At 34.7% G+C, this 18,154-nt stretch overlaps 2 protein-coding genes across 9 annotated transcripts in view; one reads left to right on the top strand and one right to left on the bottom strand.

Moving 5' to 3' along the window:
• CPAP (centrosome assembly and centriole elongation protein) overlaps window positions 1–18,154 on the top strand; it is a 90,668-nt gene that overhangs the window by 70,352 nt on the left and 2,162 nt on the right. The window contains exons 12-19 of one of the 7 annotated variants that reach the window (XM_077158770.1): window positions 595–659; window positions 911–1,021; window positions 3,433–3,573; window positions 3,653–3,737; window positions 3,822–3,942; window positions 5,705–5,868; window positions 12,158–12,283; window positions 16,181–16,463. In XM_077158770.1, coding sequence (XP_077014885.1) covers window positions 595–659; window positions 911–1,021; window positions 3,433–3,573; window positions 3,653–3,737; window positions 3,822–3,942; window positions 5,705–5,868; window positions 12,158–12,283; window positions 16,181–16,185 — 818 coding nt within the window. In that variant the 3' untranslated portion in view covers window positions 16,186–16,463. Of the gene's footprint in view, window positions 1–594; window positions 660–910; window positions 1,022–3,432; window positions 3,574–3,652; window positions 3,738–3,821; window positions 3,943–4,062; window positions 4,141–5,704; window positions 8,521–12,157; window positions 12,284–16,180; window positions 16,464–18,154 lie in introns of those variants that run through there. The other 6 variants (XR_013174746.1, XM_077158773.1, XM_077158772.1 and 3 more) reach the window with 6 other exon arrangements.
• The window catches only part of RNF17 (ring finger protein 17), a 137,118-nt gene continuing 119,703 nt past the window's right edge, over window positions 740–18,154 (bottom strand). Inside the window, exons 34-37 of one of the 2 annotated variants that reach the window (XM_077158768.1) lie at window positions 13,754–13,889; window positions 11,664–11,853; window positions 8,059–8,158; window positions 740–956 (exon numbers count right to left, since the gene is read on the bottom strand). In XM_077158768.1, coding sequence (XP_077014883.1) covers window positions 8,060–8,158; window positions 11,664–11,853; window positions 13,754–13,889 — 425 coding nt within the window. In that variant the 3' untranslated portion in view covers window positions 740–956; window position 8,059. Of the gene's footprint in view, window positions 957–7,415; window positions 7,610–8,058; window positions 8,159–11,663; window positions 11,854–13,753; window positions 13,890–18,154 lie in introns of those variants that run through there. The other variant, XM_077158769.1, reaches the window with a different exon arrangement.

The raw sequence follows: 18,154 nt of genomic DNA, 5'->3' as shown, positions 1-18,154 counted from the left end.
TGCTGGGAGTGCTGACAATATGATCCCTTAGCATATAATAGAAGGTAACAGAACAAATAGATTTTTAAGAATTCACCTCAGCTTGTTGTTTTTATATGTGTGTGCTTAATTTGATAATGTATATATTGTTAATAAATTGCATGGTTGGCATGTTGCTCGTGATCTCAAGCTTAGGGTACTTAGCCATTAGGGTACTTTTGCTTTAATTAAATATCCTGTTATTTAGTCAAGCCAAATACTACACACGTGTGTTCTTGGATGCCTCATTTACTCTTACTCTCACACCCAGTTCCTAATAAGTCCTTGTGATTCCAAAATAAATTTGGCTCCGTCTGTTAGGCTATTTGAGCACCAGTCTCTTCCCTCTAGATTGTAAAGTCTCTGAGAATAGGATTATCTTTGTCTTTTTTGGTCACCCCAGGACTTAGATAAGTACCTGAATAAATATTTAAATTTATATAATGAAAAACTGCTTAAATAATAAAGGACAACAGTTCTCAAAAGGATTGAACTAAGGAAATGTTTGACCATAACTATAAATTAAAATTTCTGAATTAAATATTAAAACTAACTCTGATGATTATATTCTAACAGATAGTCCATCTCGAAGACACAAGGCTGTACCTCCTCGTGATTTAGGCGATTCAGATAAGGGACAAGTAAATCTCTTTCTATTTTTCTGTAATCAAAAGTATATTTACTCAGGCTTGAAATTGATTACTTAGTTAACTTAAATTTCTAAACCATTTGTAAAGGAAGCTTTTTATTTAACATTGTAAATGTTTTGTATATAACACCAAAGACACATAGAATTGTATAATGTTAGAATCTGGCTTTTGAAAATGTTTTAGCTGCATCAAATTTTATTAAATGTCCTGCAGGACAGATAAGAGAGGTCTTGTCTTCATAGGCTACCTCACCCAGAGAGCCACTTGAAGCAATGCACTTCCCAGATCCTGAATATAAAAAAGAGGAAGAAAAAGAAGAAATTCAAGGAGAAATCAGTCATCCTGATGGAAAGGTTAAAAAATACATCTTTATAATTAATACTATTTCTAAAAAAGCATGGGCTAAAATAAAATTGAAACACATTATAAAATAATTGATTTTTAAAATTGTAAATGGTGGTTTGAGAACTTTCTATTTTTCCGTACCTTGGGGCATGAGTTAGGCTTGAACATTTGGAGTCCTCTAAAAATGCACAGTATACAATATATATGTAGTTCCCAGTTCTCCTTTAGAGATTCAGCGCAAGAAGAAATACCATCCCTTTGTCTTGCTGTTGCTCCAAACCTAGCTAGAAAGCCTTTTGTAATTACCTGGAGTTAGCCAAACTGTAAGGTTAAGGTCACAGTCCTCCAGACTGTGAAGCCAACCTAAGAATTCTGACCCCAAAGGCAAGGAGTGAGGGCCCAACTTCAGAGTTAGAGGGAAGAGGCCACACAAGACTACCCTTCCTTCTGACCCCAGCTGCAAGTTCAGGGGTTGCCCAAAACCATCCCCAGGTTCAATAATTTGCTAGAACAACTCAGAAAACTCAATGAAAGCTGCGATATTCATAGTCATGCGTATTACAAGGAAAAAAATCCAAAAAATCAGCTGAAGGGAAAAACGTATAGGGCAGTTTGGGAGGTTTCCAAACACAAAGCTTCTGTTGTTCTCAGGTTTGTGGCACCCTCCCGGGATCAAGGTGTGGCAGTACACACTGAGTATTGGTAACCAGGGGAGCTCACCCAAGCTTTGGTGTCCAGAATTTTTCTTGGTATTGGGACTTCATTAAGAAGCTGTGATTAATTGCTCACCTGGTTGAACTCAATCCCTAGCTGCCTGCTCACACCCTCAGGCTAATATCACATGGCCCAAAGGGCCAATCATGAGTCACCTCATTAGCATAAACTGGAGGAGCACATGAAAGCAAAGACATTCCTGTCACACTGGAAATTCCAGAGGTTTAGAATGTACTTTCCAGGAGCAGGGGCAAAGGCCAAATATCTCTAGGTGAGGCCTAATTTTTTTCTACAAGTAATTTTTAAATATTTTTAAAAGCCTCCATTCATTCTAGGCCTTTACCTTCCTGAAGCCTTTCTTACATTAATTCTGGGTCTGATCCCTGTCTTTCCATCTCCAGCCTGCACATTCTTATGCCTAGGAGTGTTTTTTGAATGGGAAATCTGCCTAGCTAAGTAGAAGCGTGAAATGAAAAGGGAAGGGGCCAGAACAGGGTTTCTTAAAGGGGAGGTGATATGTGAATTTTTTCCTCAAGTTTTGTAGAAACTTTATTTTTCACATATCTAATTTGATTCATTTTAATTGAAATTACAGGTCAAAGTTCACTGCTTACGTTGAGGAATGAATAAGGGACAAAGAACAATAGTCATAAGGAAGCAGTTAAACCTTTTTTTGTACAAAATGTAACAGATAATTGATGAGGAACATTTTTTTTTCTTCTTTCAGAATTCCAGTTAATAAATGGAAAAGGGATGAGAGAATTAGAAAATCTTCAGTTTATAAACCATAATGAAATAAAGATCTAAGCAAGCCATCCAGTGATTACTAAAACAATTAGAAAGTTTAATGGGGACTTCCTGATAGATAAATCAAACTGATGTGACCCAGACCAACTAACAATAGGACAACCATACACTGTACCTCTTAATGTGTTGGAATAAGAAGTGCACAGCAGCACCTATAAATTTTTTTTTTTTTTTTTTTGGCATGGGCAGGCACCCGGAATCAAACCCGGGTCTTCAGCATGGCAGGTGAGAACTCTGCCTGCTGAGCCACTATGGCCTGCCCTATATAGTATTTTTTGTTAAATAATTCAGTGTGAATTTAATCAACCCTTTATTTAGATCATACTACTAACAAATACAGGGAATATCAGAACATGTTAAATGGCACCATGGGAAAGAAGTCAGCTACATTCTGACTTCTTTCCCATGTGAGAAATCCTATAGGTCCAATCATCCACTTCCTTAAACTCTTGGCATTAAAAAGGGGTGGGGCAGGTAGAAGAACTGTTAAAGGTAAGACTGAGATTTGAGAGAAATATCAACTAAGTGTTGTATATTGTCCTTGTCTTGAACCTGAAATAAATTGATTGCAAAAAGCCATTTTTTGAGAATTTAGGGGAATTAATATAGATGGTTGTATGATCAAGGAATTGCTTAATAATGCTTGGGTTATGTTAAAGGATCCTTCCATCAGAGTTATTTTTAGGTGAAGTGAGGTTGCTTGGGGGAAACAGGTGATGTAAGAATAATGTATTGACACTTGAAGGTAATTAGTGTGAGTTTGTTATATTCTCTTTTTAAGAGAATATTTTACTTTTCTGAAAAATTTCAAATTACACAAGTAGGAAGAGAATAGGGATATTTTTGTCACATGGACGCAGGAGGAAATCTCACATATTGATAATGTTGTTTTCTTTAGGTAGAAAAAGTTTTTAAGAATGGGTGCCATCTTATATTATTTCCAAATGGAACTCGGAAAGAAGTGAGCGCAGACAGGAAGACCATCACCGTCACTTTCTTTAATGGTGATGTGAAGCAGGTCATGCCAGATGAGAGAGTGGTATGTTTCCAGAGGGATGCTTCCTACACAGCTTAAAAATCTCTCAAGAAGAGGCATATTGACTTTTTTGTCTTTACAGATCTACTACTATGCAGCTGCCCAGACCACTCATACTACATATCCAGAAGGACTAGAAGTTTTACATTTCTCAAGTGGACAAACAGGTAAAACCTTACTCTACCCTCTACTTAGTGAATTCTTCTCTTTCTTTACAAAATATAGCATTTATAGTAAACTTTTTTAAACAGAAAAACATTTTCCTGATGGAAGAAAAGAAATCACATTTCCTGATCAGACTATTAAAAACTTATTTGCTGATGGACAAGAAGAAAGCATTTTCCCAGATGGTACAATTGTCAGAGTACAACGGTATGCTATCTGTTATATCTGTTTCTAGATTTTCCAGTTTTCATGATTCAGCTTTTACTATCAGTTTGATTTTTAAAAATCTAAAACATTCTGTTATACATTTGTCATTCAAAATTTCAGTGACATATGTGAAATGAAGAAAGATACTTAAAGGGCAGATGAGGAAATTCTCATTCTGAAGGTTAGAACTAGTTTGAAGTATGTATATTCTTTATAAATATTTTACATATGATAGATAGTCTTTAAGCTAGAGACTCAAAGGGGTCTATAGAGCATTCCAGGAAAGGAGAATGTTAAGTATTTGTTTAGAAATAAGTTTGGTGAAATTTGAAAACAGTGCATAAGACAAAATGAGGATGCCCTGCCAGTTTGTAAGAATGACCAAACAATGATAGCAGTGTATTAGACTCATCTCTTTTCTTGACTTTATTTTCAATTTCTGGGTTTCCCTGTCTTAGCCTGAAAAGTGCTTGTGGTCTTTCTTTATCCTTCTTACTGTTAATTTCCTAACAGTGGAGACTTCAAGTCACTTAATAGCTTCTTATCCCCACCATTTTAATTAAAATCATGGTTAAGGATTGCTAAACCAATAAAATTGCTATTTTCAGTTTTCATCCTCCTTTCCTAAGGTATGACAATGAAGCACTCATTAACTTGAGTAAAACTATGATGTCATAGATGCATTTAACTTAACTGAATTCTATTATATAAACTTGGCAAAGTAATAACATTAAATAATGTAGAAATTTCATTGGTCATGATAGTGTTTTTCTTTTAATATGAGTGCTTTATGTGGTGCTAACCAAATAGCTATTTGTTCTAAAATTAGAAGAAAAACTTATGTGTTTGCTGTTTGAGTGATTTAAGAAACTTTTCAAATTTTTTTTTGTTTTTTTTAACTCTTATGTTTCAGATTTTCTATAATAAAAAATAGAGAAAATATCTATCTAGTTTCAACAGTTAACTCATGGCTGGTTTCTTTTTCATCTATACTCGAGCAAATCGCAGCTATTAATTCACTGAAGGATTATTTTGACATTCAGATTTACTTAAAATCGTGTGCATAAGGGGGTGCAAGGGTAGTTCAGTGGTAGAATTCTTTCCTGCCATGCAGGAGACTTGGATTCAGTTCCCATCCATGCACTTCCCAGAAAACAAGCAAACAAAACAAACAAAATTCAACAGATGGTGGCTTGCTTGTTTAACAGGATACTCGAATGGAAAAATAATGGAATGTGACCCGGCCATACAGCATACAAAAAAAAGTATGCATAACAATCTCCTGAAGGAGTCAGTTAATGGCAGATTGTTGGGCCCTATCCTAATAATTTGCATTTCTCAGAAGTTCTCAAATGACATTGGCATTGCTGGTGCAGGGAACCTCATTTTATAAGGTCGCGCCCTTAGAATGGCTATTGAGATTACACATCTATGGCACAGACCATTATATTCATAGAACTTTTGAGAAATATCAAAATAGAAAAAAATCACTCAAACCTAATATTTGTACCTCTCTATTCAGAAGTGGTGATTTTTACTCATTAGCCCCATTGTTATGTTTCTAAAATAAGCTTTTCACGGGCAGATGAAAGTGCTAATCTCCTGATTAGAACTATTAATGTGAAAATTATTTACAAAGGAGGGAAAGTACAAAGGGATGTCTCCAGGAAAAAAAATAACGAGAATCAAGTTACTTGTAAATCATTTTCCTGTTATATATCTCACATATTTTAAGAAATTAATATCTACTTTAAATTTACAGTGATGGCAACAAAATCATAGAGTTTAATAATGGCCAAAGAGAACTACATACTGCCCAGTTCAAGAGACGGGAATATCCAGATGGTACTGTCAAAACTGTATATGCAAATGGCCATCAAGAAACAAAATACATATCCGGTCGAGTAAGAGTTAAAGATAAGGATGGTAATGTTCTAATGGATACAAAATTGTAATGGTCCTTGTGTGACTAATCATGAAATAACACTAACTTGATTTTCTTTTGTTAAAAAATGTATATTTATTGTGGGTTGTTTAATTTATAGATATATACATACTCTGTGTGTGTATAAATGGAAAAGATTATGTTTGGGTTCTAAAATGAAAGTTTAAACTCCATACCGTCTTCATTTTAAAATTCTTTGAAAAGCACATAGTCTTTAACTATGTAGTTTTTATTTATAATTAACCTACCCTGTTTTTCTACAGTTAAACTCATGACTAAGGAAAGCATTCTAACCTGTCATAAACTGTATCAAGTAGTTTTTTTTTTAATAATAAAGAGGTACTTATAGAACATGGATTTGCACAGGAAGTATACTTGAGGATTAAGTGAATTCTTCTGTGGCCAAAATATTACTCTGTTCAGTTGGTACCAAAATTAAAACGTATGCTCTACTACAAAGGCTTTTTAATTGTAATAAAAAGAAGTCACCTACATGTGTGTTATTTAATAATTACAGATTGGTCTCGATACACTTTACCTTTCACAGTGCACTATGACAAAAAGTATTGACTGTGACTTTCAGTTAAAAAAATTTATCAATTCCAGGTGATTTAAGAACTAAATAAAAATAAAACTTGCAGAAGAAAGTGAGTTAAATGTTTACCTCAAGATGGTATTTTAAAACAAGACACACAAAGCACAGCCTTAAAGACTGATAAATGAATGAAAAGTTTCTGTTCATCAAAACATATTACAAAAAAAAGGAAGACAAGCCACAGATTGGAAGATATCTTCAACATGTATATCTGACAAAGGATTAAAATCCAGAAAACAAAAGAATTCCTACAAATACAAAAAATGCCTAGCCACTAACTATACTAAACCAGTGAATTCATATTAAAATGAGGTCTCTTTTTATCCCAGTATCATATATTGGCAAATAATGGTCTATTAACCCCAAATGTTGGTAAGAAACTCAGCCTACTATTGGCAGTGTAAACTGGCAAAACCACTTTTTGGAAAACAATTTATGTATACCCTATTTCCCAGAAAAGTCCACGATTGTATACATACTAGAAAAACTCTCACATATATACAAGGCATCCTATAGAAGCATATATATGAGGGAAAAAATGCAAACAACCTAAATAACAATGAATAAATTATGGTATATGCAGTGAAAGTGAATTAAATAAATATATCAACATGGATAACGGTGTTAATAGTGAGAGAATAAAAGATAATTGTGATACCACAGATCTTTAAAAATATATAGAGCAATGCTTGTGGATATATTTGTATATCGTTATAAAGCCTTGTAACCAGAATGATAAACACCAAATTCACAAGGTGGCCACCTTTGTAGGAGAGGGAGGAAAGTGTTTGGGAAGAGGGGAGAGGTATACAGGGGCCTTTAAAACTTTACTGATGTCTTATTTCTTAAGCTGGATGTACAGGTATAAAATGAACTAAGATTTTTTTTCATGTGCCTCAAATATTTCATTTTCAAATTGTAGTAAAATAAAACAAGAAAATGTTTGAGAGCAAGTATTTATTAAACTATGTTTTCAGATTTTTTTCAAACAATTCCTAATAGTTTAACATATAAGGAAAAAACTGCACTATTTTGCAGAAGTCAAAAAAAATAAGCCTAAAATGATCTAAATATAACAAAACTTTCTTCTGGGTTGCTATAGATGCTCTGTACTGTATACAATATACCTGAAAAACAAAATCTGTATTACTTTAAACCTTTGCTTAGTGTTAATATTCAAATCTAGTTGTTGAAGCACATGGAATAAGAAAGAATTACAAGTGCTTTAATATGTTTTCAGGAGGCTGGTTGTTCAGTAATGCTGTGTATACTGTATATTTATGTGATTAAATTATTTATGTTAGCCCACTCTCTCCTTCTGCTTAACCCCCTACCTCTCTGCTACCATGATAGCCATTCCCGGCACTCTATAGTTATGGGACCTCTGACAGTGGTGCTCAATAGGTGAGAAGGACCATGAAGAAGAAAACTGCAAAGGAGCTTCCTGTTGAGCTTAGTTGTCGTTCCTTTGCAAAATCACAGAAAACCCAATGCTCTTTTGGGCAATTTAGCATTAATCTCTGCTATATTGGTCATGTGCCTCATGCTGGTTTTAAAAGAATTTTAATATACTTACATCATTCATCTCTGTCTGCAAGCCCCATTTCTATTAATGACATATGAACTGGATACTGTTCATCTTCATATAATGTCACTATTTGTTCTGGTGCCTGAGCCTAAAATTAAAAGATACTGCTTTCAAGAAAACACAGTAATGTCTTTGCTGCCTTTTCCCTCCTACATCTGGCCATTCACACGGAAAGAAAAAGGCATTCTCCAGGTATGTTTATAATTTATACTTTGTACTTCTGAAAGGCATCTGTGGTGGCTTCCTGCTAAATTACATCCTTCCATTCTTCTGCTCTGTATAGATACGTTCTCTGACCCCCATCTCCCACCCCCAAGGTTTACTTAGACTGAACCAAAAGGCTTAACACTGCAATCTGTTAAGATTCATTTACATTCAACATATAAAGCATTATATCTCTATGCATAAATGACCACATTTTGATTATTCAAAGATATGAATAAATACATTTCTATAAGAACACTTGCCCTGTGTTTTCATTGGCTTTTTTGAAAAAATATTTTTACTGTGAAATCACACACATACAATCTACCCATATTATACAGTCGGTGGCTCATGATTTTATCACATCATTGTATATTCTTCACCATGATCATTTTTAGAATATTTGTATCACTCCAGAAAAAGAAAAAAAACAACGTATATCCCATACCCTTTACCCTTCCCTCTCTTTGGCCAACAGTATTTCAGTCTACCCTATTTTTACCCTTTATAACTTATTTTAAAATATTTTTATTTTTAAATATCTATACATGTACAGTCCCATCATATACAATTGGTGGCTCACAGTATCATCACAATTGTATATTCTTCACCAATATCATTTTTAGGATATTTGTATCACTCTAGGAAAAAAAAAAAAAAATTCATTCATCCCATAACCCCTTTACCCCTTCCTGTCACTATCTACTTGTATTTCAACCTACCTAATTTATTTTATGCCATTATTTACTTTTTATCTATATTGTTTACTCAGTCTGTCCATACTCTGGATAAAAAGTAGCATCAGACAGGTTTTCATAATTACATGGTCACACTGTAAAAGCTATATGGTTATACAGTCAAAGAACTTCAAGTATTAAGGCTACTGGAACAGATATTTCCTTCTAGCTACTTCAATATACCATAAACTAAAAAGGGATATCTATATAATGCATAAGAATAACCTCCAGGATAACCTCTTGACTGTGTTTACAATCTCTCAGCCACTGAAACTTTATTTTGTTTCACTTCTCTTCCCCCTTTTGGTCAAGAAGGCTTTCTCAATTCCATGATACCAGGTCCCAGCTGATCCTGGGAGTCTGTCCTATGTTGCCAGAGAGATTTATACCCTTGGGAGTCATGTCCTGTGTAGGGGGGAGTGCAGTGAGTTCACATGCCAAGTTAGCTTAGACAGGCCATATCTGAGCAAAAAGAGGTTCTCTGGGAGTGACTCTTATGCATAATTATCAGTAGGCTTAGCTTCTCCTTTGCAGGGATAAGCTTCATCAGGGGAGCCCCAAGATTGAGGGCTCAGCCTACTGAATTGGTTGAATAAAGGTCATCCCCACATGGAGAAGCTGAAATTTCCTCCTTTCTCCCCAGTTCCCCAAGGATTCTGCAAATACATTTTTATTCTCTGCCCAAATTGCTCTGGGATATATCAGAGCATCACATTAACCTATACAAACCAACAAGATCTCACTCTCTGTTAAAGTTTCCACATAATACAATGAACAGTTTAAGTAAATGGAGCATACAAGTTAGATTAGATAATGTACTACCCAAAACATAAATTTTGTACCAAATAAACATCTCTCCCTTGGTCTTGAACAGAGATTGAAGTTGAAAATATGGGTCATATCATCCTTTACCCAGGATTCTGATTTACCTTAGTCCTATCCAGATCAGTCTGATCCCTTTTTCAGCTTTTTAAACAGTTGCTAAATGGGGTAATGCTGACTTGAATAGCTTCAGTGCACTAATTCTGTGTCTCAGGTGTCACATAAATGACCGAAGTTTCAAGGAATGGCCAGGTTATATACAAATAGCTCAGTATTTCAAAATTTTGAAATATCAGTTGCAACTCCTAAATATATGTGGATGCTGTAAGAGCTTATAAATCTAGGAACTTTTACAATAGGCCACAACCTGATAACCCATACTCTTGATTTCAGTTATCTGAGTTTTATATTATAGTTAGTCCATATGAGTGAGGCATGATAATATTTGTCTTTTTGTTTCTGATATTTCATTCAACATACTGTCCTTAAGGTTCATTCACCTAGTTACATGCCTCATTTTTTTCTTGAGAAAAATCCTGCATAAGCTCTTTACCCTGCACTCTGCACACAGAGCAAAATATGTACTGGTATTTTCAAAAAGCACTTTCTAGTAAGTTCTTGTTTTTATATGAGCTCATTCTTGTCACAATATGTCAGGAATCCCCAAATCATGTCCCTTTCAGGGACCAGGCAGGTATCAAAAAGGGGTCAACAGGTGAGTGGAAGATACTTTGGGGAGGATTATGGGAAGTGAAGAGTAACTTCCCCACCTGAAGGGGGTGTTGCTACACCACTCCAACTGATGGACATTTGAGAATGACCTAGGGCTCCTATAATTTTTTTTTTTTTTTTTTTTTTTTTAAAGGAAAGACAGAGAGAAGGAAGGAAGGATAGAAGGAAGGAAGGGAGGAAGAAAGGGAAACATTTTCTTGTTTTATTGTATTTTGTTTCTCCGTTTTTGTTACATGGGCTGGGGCCGGGAATCGAACCGAGGTCCTCCGGCATAGCAGGCAAGCACTTTGCCCGCTGAGCCACCGCGGCCCGCCCGGGCTCCTATAATTTTTAATCAGAAGCCAGAAAAACAGCCTTTCTTGGTAAAAGTTTCTAATTTTAAGATAGTACACATATGGTTGCAGGCCAGATTTTGTCTGTGGGCCACACCTTTGTAACATGCTAAGCCTCTTTAAAGAAGAAAGCATACTTCTAGTCAAAACAATCTGGAGTTTTTTATTTGAATCTGTTGATACAAGTTCTACATTGAATGATTCATAATCTGTACAATTATGAGATTAGTATAATTGATGCCTTTCTGTGGCTTTGACCAGAATTCCCTCTTTGGTCTTTTCTGCTCATTTTTCAAGATGTAGATAAAATGCCACTTACCTGTCTTACTCACTTATTTAGTAAATACTGGAGTGCATGATAAGAATTAGCTCAAAAGCCATTTCCTGATCTCTCCATATCAAGATTATCATTCCTTGCCCTCCTTCCCTGGAAAGTTGCCTATATCTTTATTATAGTACTTATTTCATTCTACCTCATATTGGTTATTTACATATTTATTTCCCTCATTGGCTTATAAATTCTTTGATTATAGTATGCTCATCTTGATCATTTTTATCTTCTTCATTTCATCAGTTGTATCATTTTCTATCACCATAAGGCTAATAAAAAGTTGGTTAAAAATAAATGAAGGCATTTTAACAAGTCTTAATACTGATGCCATAGTGTATACAGTATTATCTGCTTTACTATATTTTTCTAGCTGTTAATAGGGATCCTAGAAATAGCTTTAAAAAGTATTTTTGGCTAATTAATACAGATATTTACCACAGAAGAAGCATAAAGCTGTTTTCCCTGAAGACAGTCTATCATAGCCCACAAGGCTTCCATGCTCCATTTTGGACTATATGGTATTCTTGTCTTTCCTGAATCTCTTAAAGGAGGTTTAAATCCTGCCAAGAGAACTTTTATGGCTCGGGCTGGATATTGCATAAGGTGAAGAGGAATTTGACGCAGTCTGTCACACACACACACACAAAAATAAGATATTCAGATTGTCACAGTTAAAATGAAATCAGTTCCATTTAAATGCTACAAAAATAATTTGGAAAAATTTTAACAAAAGAAGTGTGTACTACTTGTATAGTGAAAACTGTAAAACTAATGAAAATTAAGGAAGACCTAAATAAATGGAAAGAAATCCCATTTTCATGGATTAGAATATAATATTGTTAAGATGACAGAACTCCACAGACTGGTCTAAAGATTCAATGCAATCCCTATAAAACTTCAGCTGCTTTTTTTTTTTTTTTTTTTTACAGAATTGGAGAAGCAAATTCTAAAATTCATATGGAAATGTAAGGGACCCAAAACAGCCAAAACAATCTTGAAAAAGAAGGACAAAGTTGGAGGATTCAGGCTTCCCAATTTCAGAACTTACTATGAAGGTACAATAATCACGAAACTATGGTACCAGCAAAAGGACAGACGTATAGACCAATGGAATACAACTGAGTGTCTAGAAATAAATCTTTTACATCTATAGTCTTGAATTTTGACAAAGGATAATTCAACAAATGGTACTAGGGAAACAGGATATACACGTGCAAAGTAATGAAACTGTATCCTTACCTCACGCAATTTACAAAAATTAACTTAAAATGGATCAATGACCTAAATATAAAAGTTAAGACCATAAAAATCTTAGAAGAAAACATGGGAGTAAATCTTTAAGACCTTGTATTTGGCAACAGATTCTTAGATCTGACACCAAAAGCACAAGCAACAAAGGGAAAATGTAGTTAATTGGATTTCATCAAAATTAAGCTTTTGTGCTTCAAAGGATATTTATCAGAAAAGTGAGAAGATCGCCTACAGAGTGGAAGAAAATATCTGCAAATAATATATTTGAAAAAGAACTTGTATCCAGGATATATAAAGAACCCTTAGAAATCAACCATAAAAAAGGCAAACAACCCAATTAAAAAATGCCAGAAGCTCTGAGTAGACAGCTCTCCAGAGGAGATACACAAATGACCAGTAAGCATATATAAAAGACTTGAACATACCTAGTCAAGAGGGAAACAAATCAAAACCACACTGAGATAACCACTTAACACCCACTAGAATGGCTATATTAACAAAATGGAAAATGTGTTGTCAAAGATGTGGAGAAACTGGAAACCTTGTACACTACTGGAAAGAATGTAAAATGTTTTAGCTACTTTGGAAAACAGTTTAGCATTCTTCAAAATGTTAAACTTGAGTCAGCATTTGATTCAACTATTCTAGTCCATGGTATACCCAAGAGAACAGAAAATATGCCCACACAAAAACTTCTAAACAAATTTTCAGAGCAACAGTATTCAAAATGCCCAAAATGTGCGAACAATTCAAATATCCCACAACTGATGAATGGATAAAACGGAATGAAATACCGATACATGTTACAACATAAATGAACCCTAAACACATTTTGCTAAGTTAAAAAAGCTTGATCATATGATTCCATTTATATGAACTAGAATATGCAAATCCAGGCAACAGAAAATAAAGAAGTGGTTTTCTAAGGGAGGGGGTGGGGAAAGGGAAGAATGGGAATGACTCCTAATGGGTATGGAGTTTCTTCTTCGGGTGATGAAAATATTCTGAAATTAAACCATGGTAATGGTTGCACAGCTTTATAAGTTCTTTATAAGAACTGCACACTTATTTAAAAGTATGGTTTTATGACATGAATTATTTCTTAATAAAAGATTCTCTTCTAGAATTTAAAACTTACTAACATAAACAGCTTTACAATAGCCTTTTTTTCTTTTAAAAAAAGAGGGAAAACTTTCCCAATAAAGAATTAGAAAAAAAAGAAAACAAAAAAACTAAGAATCCTCCTATTTCAACTAAAACGACTTTTTAAAAACCTGTTAGTTGTCAGCTTTTCAGTTGATCCATAATCAACAAACTGTACCAGGACAGCTAGAGGATTAAATTCTTTAATGGAAACAATCTTTGCTCTATACCATAAGCCATCATCATATTCTGCAAGGCAAGGCATTTCTGGAAGACAGATAAGAGGAAAATCGTAAGATTACCTTTTATTTTCTTAACAAAAGCATTTTTAATACAGAAAAGAACAAAGAAGAAAATAACCACATGCCTATCATCTGGAATTAAACACTTAACAGTTGGCCATATGCTGGCTTCAATTCTTTTTCCTGCATTTATAATTTTATAAACATTGCTTTTATTAATTCCTAATAATTAAACTTTGAAGGGCAGTACTTCTGTCATTCAAAGAATTCCTATTTCTTCTACTTTCCATAACTAATATCATCCTTCCACTGTTTCCAACTCTTAAAATCTCCTAAAATCTCTTTTAGTTTACGACATTTTTTTTATTTTTTGCTTGGGCAGGCACCAGGAATTAAACCTGGGTCTCTGGCATGGCAGGTAAGAACTCTGCCTGCTGAGCCACTGTTGCACCACCCTAGGTCATTATCTTTTGCAAAGGATAATACAATGGTTTCTGCTGTTCCTGCCATTCCCTCTAAGACCACCAGAAGTAACTAAATAAAAAATTTAAGTGCTCCCTTCTTTAAAAGCTTCTTAACCACCTGCAATATGATGTCCTTAGCCCTGCAATTTATAGGGTCCTTCACAATCTACTTCCCACGGACTCCTACCAGATATCCTCAATGTGATACCTGAATTACTTTAAACTTTAATAATTCTACTTTAGCCACAGCTGTCTCCCCTTTCTAGAATGTTCTTCTTGAGCCCTTCTCTTCATGATAAACTTTTATTTCAGAACCCTGATGACTCCTAACTAATCACTGCATCCCCTGTATCCTATGACATTATGCAAACACCTTTAATATTAGCTTTTATTTTCATACTCCACTTGGTTTACATGTCTCTTCTGTTAAGCCACTTGTCTCTTGACTACAGGACTGCAGTTTGTACCCATAACACAGTACCTGGCACAAGTTAAGTGCTCAGAAAAAAAAAAGTATGCTAATGAATGCTAGAATGGAGTAGAGTTGTGGAAAATATAGTAGAGTATGTATTTCCCTCCTTCTCATACACTTTTAGATTTCAGAGTAGATGGAATATACCTCAGTTTCCTAACCTACTCTACTTCCACCTCTCTCTTTGCTTATGTCATCACATTCTCTTCAATATAGTTTCCATGAATAAGCGTGGTAGTGGGCAAGTGGCATTTAAAAACTATATGAATCCATGGTATAAACAGTTTTAGTTTAAATGATTAAAAAAAATTTTTTTAAAACATAACTACATACAAACATGAACATTCTTACCACGTCATCATTCCATTCTTGGTGTATAATAAATATCAAATGGTTTTTATTAGTTAAAAACTAGTTTAATCGGTAAATAGAAGTCATCAGTAGAACAGTGGAAAATCTTATCTGTATAGTATATAATTGACTAAATCACTCTTCCTTCCCAATTTTACCATTTCCAGGAGTTTGATCTCTTCAAAACAGAACTTAAAAAAAGACAAACCTAGCTGTCATCATTTAACCCAAAAAAAAAAACAACTCCATCAATATACATCCCTTATTCAAAGGTTTAGACTTAATAACCACTCACCTATGAATCAACTTGTATTTATGCATATGTAAATCTTTTTAAAAAACTTTACTGAAGTATAAAATAGCTAAAGAAAAATGTACAAATAACAAATATATGGCTCTACGAATGGTCACATTATGCAGACTATTGACTGTGTGACTTCCCTTGAGAAAAGAACACAAACAAGGAAGGAATCGTTTCTTCCAGACTATGAGTTTATACAAACACACACACATAGAAACACACAATCATAATGAATTCATTCTTTCACTCATTTAACAAATATTTATGAGCATTACTTGTGCCAGGTGCCCTTCTAATTGCTGGTGACACAAGAGTAAAAAGAGTCCCTACACACAACACCATTTTAAAGAGTAGGAGGGATGAAAATAATGCAGGATAGGATAGCGAAGGAGGTTTTAGTTGATATAGGGAGTTCAGGGAAGACTCAGTATAGGAATCATTGAGCAGAGACCTAAACTACCATAAGGCAGTCTGGGGGAAAATTATTCCAGGCAAAGGGAAGAGCAAGTGTTATTTATCATTCCAAAGTAGTCTACAACCACACAAAATCTCATTGAGTAAAATCAGATAAGATATTAAGCTGATATTTGTTTCCTCTTTGCTAAAGTATTCTTTGGAATGTATAAAATACCAAGAATAAATAAAATGACATTAATAAAAATGAATAGAAACCACCCTTTATATTCATGTACTGCCAACACCACTAACTAGATGTATTTTTTACATAGGATAACCACACACAGGCAATAAAGATGGGCAGAACGGATTGGAAAGAGAAAAGATGCCAGGAATTGACCTACCTTGAAAGGTAAGACATCATCTGAGTCCCCTGGACCACCACTAAAATGATCAGCTCAGGTGGCTCATAATTAAAAGGACTACCATTAAGGGCTGAATGACAACTCTCAAAATTTGAGCTTGTGCTAAAGCTTCAAGCTTAGAAAACCATTTTTATGCAGTCAACTTTCCAACACAGCCTGATTTTATGGAAAATGGTTCTCTTCACTTTCCTTATGTATAAAATTGGAAAGTTATCATCTATAAGGTGTCTTGAGGATTCAGAGATCAAGTATGTGAAATTGAGTATGATAACATAAAGAAATCATACAACTCAAAAACGAAAGAACGAACAACCAAATTATAAAATAGACTAAAGAGAAGAATAGGTATTTTTCTGAAGAGTAAATATAGATGGCTAAAAAGCACATGAAGACACGCTCATTTTCATTAGCTACAAGGGAAATGCAAATCAAGACCACAATGTGATACCACTTCACACTTACAAGACTGGCGGTTATTTAAAAAAGGAAACTACATATGTTGAGGATGATGTGGAGAAATTGGGACACTTATGCACTGTTGTTGGGAGTGTATAATGGTACAGGTGCTTCATCTGGCAGTTCCTTAGAAAACTAAATATCGAATTGCCCCATGACCTGGCAGTACCAATCCTCGGTATAAACCTAGAAGAGCTGAAAGCAGCAGCACAGATATTTGTACACCAGTGTTCAGAGCAGCATTATACACAATTGCCAAAAGATGGAAACAAGCCAAGTGCCATCAATAGACATACGGATAAACAAAATGTGGTATATACATTTGATGGAATGTTATGCAGCAGGAAGATGAAATGATATCCTGAAGCACATGACAAGATGGATGAATCTTGAGGACATAATGCTGAGTGAAATAAGACAGACAAAAAAGGATAGAGACTGTATGATTTCACTTTTATGACCATGGTAAAGGTAAACTCAGGCTTATAAAACAGAATATAGGGGACCAAGAGATACACAGATGCCAGAGATGGGTGAACAGTTAGCGAAAGACATTGAACTTAAATGTAAGGGAGTGGATAGATGTGAAGGAAGTTCATTAGTGGATCTATGAGTAATATTGCCATACTGAGGGTGAACATGATTGAAAGGGATTGTATAGAGCCATGTATATCCCACTGAGTAACACTACAAAATTACATAAGTTCTTGCATGAACCACTTCAAAGGTATGAATCTTATAAAAAGAGTTTATAATGTCAGGTTATAGGGTGGAAACTACTATTGCATGCCATGAGCTATGTTTAACAGGAACACATCAACAGTACCACAGCAATACCAGGGGTAAATAATGAGGGGGGAGGGAGGGGCAAGAGTTAAGGGGAGGTTTGGGTTTTTTCTATTTGGTGATGGTGAGTTTATCAGTTATTTTTTTCTTGGGAGCAAAGAAAATTGTCTAAAGTTAAGAGTGTTGATAGACTATTGACTTTGGACATTATAAATATTGTCCAATGGATGGAGGTGGCTGAAGGATATACTGACTGAGAAGTAGAATGGTGGACTTTGGTGTATACATATGATCAAATATTGTGCTGCTACATAAAGGAACAAAGTTGTGAGGTATGCAACACTGTGAATGAACCTATGGGGCATTACAGAATGCAAAATAAACCAGACACAAAAGAGTCAATATTGTCTGGTCCCAATTAGAAAATACTTATAAAAAAACTGGAGCCTAGACTGTAAACTCTTAATAGCAGTCACATTTAGTCTGGAGTGATAATTGTTATTTCTAAATTTTGAGAGGATGTGCTATATATGTGTGTAACTGGTATTTCCTTGGAACTTTGGGTACCTGTGTGGCACCTAAAACTCAAGAGTAGAAATTCTGCAGTTCTGAAGGTCAGCACTACCACATACAACAACT

This window comes from Tamandua tetradactyla, chromosome 4 (genome assembly GCF_023851605.1).
Source record: "Tamandua tetradactyla isolate mTamTet1 chromosome 4, mTamTet1.pri, whole genome shotgun sequence".
NCBI classification, from domain to species: domain Eukaryota; kingdom Metazoa; phylum Chordata; class Mammalia; order Pilosa; family Myrmecophagidae; genus Tamandua; species Tamandua tetradactyla.
This window is presented reverse-complemented; position numbering and strand designations above follow the sequence as displayed.